The following is a 2,121-nucleotide window of genomic DNA, read 5'->3' as shown; positions in this document are numbered from 1 at the left end:
GTACAATATGGGTGTCTCTGGGGTAGTTGTGTACGGTATTGGCGGTCTCTGGGGTAGTTGTGTATGGTACGGGGTCTCTGGGGTAGTTGTGTACAATATGGGGGTCTCTGGGGTAGTTGTCTATGGTATGGAAGGTCTCTGGGGTAGTTGTCTACAATATGGGGGTCTCTGGGGTAGTTGTGTACAGTATGGGGGTCTCTGGGGTAGTTGTGTACAGTATGGGGATCTCTGGGGTAGTTGTGTATGGTATGGGGGGTCTCTGGGGTAGTTGTGTACAATATGGGAGGTCCCTGGGGTAGTTATATACAATATGGGGGTCCCTGGTGTAGTTTTATACAATATGGGGGTCCCGAGGTAGTTATATACAATATGGGGAGTCCCTGTGGTTGTATACAATATGGGGATCCCTGGGGTATTTATATACAATATGGGGGTCCCTGGGGTAGTTATATACAATATGGGGGTCTCTGGGGTATTTATATACAATATGGGGGTCTCTGGGATAGTTATATACAATGTGGGGGGTCCCGGTGGTTGTTGTATACAATATGGGGATCCCTGGGGTATTTATATACAATATGGGGGTCCCTGGGGTAGTTATATACAATATGGGGGTCTCTGGGGTATTTATATACAATATGGGGGTCTCTGGGATAGTTATATACAATGTGGGGAGTCCCTGTGGTTGTTGTATACAATATGGGGATCCCTGGGGTATTTATATACAATATGGGGGTCCCTGGGGTAGTTATAAACAATAGGGGGGTCCCTGGGGTCGTTTTTTCTCAGAACTAAAGCCGTGATGGGCTGACGGGAGCGCGCACAGAGGACTTCTGTACCCACACCGCGTGCCCGCTGAGGGAGAAGGAGGAAGGCGGGGAGAGAGGGGCGGAGCGGGTATCCTGGAGACGGTGACGTCAGGTGGTGACGCAGGCTGCAGGCGGGCGGTATATAAGGTTGAAGGGAAATCGGCTCTCAGTAGTCGGAGGTGCAGTGCGGTCCCGCTACAAGAGGAGGCTCGGTATACACAGCACCATGGGATACGGGGTGAGAAAGGAGGGGGGCAGTGCGGCAATGTGCTGGGGGTGAAATGAAGGGCAGATTTTGTGGTGATGGGGGAGGGTGTCGTTGTATTAGGTGGATCAGGTATAATGATCGGCCGATGGGCCAAGTGCAGTACTGAGGCAATATGGTGGAGAGGGTTGTCATTGTGGTAGATGGGCCAGACGCTGTGATGGGTGTAGGGGGGCAGCTGTATGGTAGAGGTGGGCTGTCATTGAGGGTAGGTGGTCTAAGCAGTAGACGGGGTAGCATGCCATAGGTGGGGGGGTAGTGTGTGGGGGATGGGCAGGTAGCCCAGGAATATTTGGGGTGCCCTGTAGGTACAGATGTCATGTTGGAAGGTGGCATGACATGTATGTGGTCAGGCGTGGTGGAGGCCTGTTGTATGATGTTGTGTTTAGATTTGGGGGGTCTGGACTGTGCAGTTGGAGATGGGTTTTGGACCTGATACCCCGGGGGTATTGGCAGGAGGTCAGTCACGGGTGGCATCCAAGCGTAACATGGTTCAGGTGTTGAGTTGCTGGACTCTTGCGGAGCAGATATGATCTTGGTGGAGGGGGGGCATACTGAAGTCCAAGGGTTGTTGTGGGGCGGGTATGGTCTTGGGGAAGCTGGTCATTCTGTGGGGTGTTGGGGCAGATTGGAGTAGATAGTCCCAGATATTTTGAGAGGGAATGGGGTGAAGGTGCTGGTCATACTGTAGTCCAGGTGTTGTGGGGCAGGAATGGTCTTGGGGGACGTTGGTCATACTGTAGTCCAGGTGTTGTGGGGCAGGAATGGTCTTGGGGGACGTTGGTCATACTGTAGTCCAGGTGTTGTGGGGCAGGAATGGTCTTGGGGGACGTTGGTCATACTGTAGTCCAGGTGTTGTGGGGCAGGAATGGTCTTGGGTGGGGGGTGTCCTGACGCCTATGGACTCCATGCAGCGTGTGAACATGGGTCTTGCGTAGAAGGGGTTAATGGCCTGGCTTCTCTCTCTGACTTGCTGGAACTTTAACCCCCTGAGATGTTCTGCACAGATAGGTGATGTGGCGGGGGCGGGCAGGCGGGGGGAGACGG

General features: G+C 53.3%; 1 protein-coding gene across 1 annotated transcript in view; it reads left to right on the top strand.

Annotated features, from left to right (window-relative positions):
• The first annotated feature begins 950 nt into the window (after positions 1–950).
• Positions 951–2,121, top strand: part of LOC108802354 (sodium/potassium-transporting ATPase subunit alpha-1) — a 21,762-nt gene continuing 20,591 nt past the window's right edge. The window contains exons 1-2 of the mRNA XM_018574219.1: positions 951–956; positions 1,014–1,047. Coding sequence (XP_018429721.1) covers positions 1,036–1,047 — 12 coding nt within the window. The 5' untranslated portion in view covers positions 951–956; positions 1,014–1,035. The remainder of the gene's footprint in view (positions 957–1,013; positions 1,048–2,121) is intronic.

This window comes from Nanorana parkeri, unplaced genomic scaffold (genome assembly GCF_000935625.1).
Source record: "Nanorana parkeri isolate BGI_ZX_2015 unplaced genomic scaffold, ASM93562v1 scaffold2821, whole genome shotgun sequence".
NCBI lineage: Eukaryota > Metazoa > Chordata > Amphibia > Anura > Dicroglossidae > Nanorana > Nanorana parkeri.
Note: the sequence above shows the minus strand (reverse complement) of the source record. Positions and strands in the feature narration are given on the sequence as shown.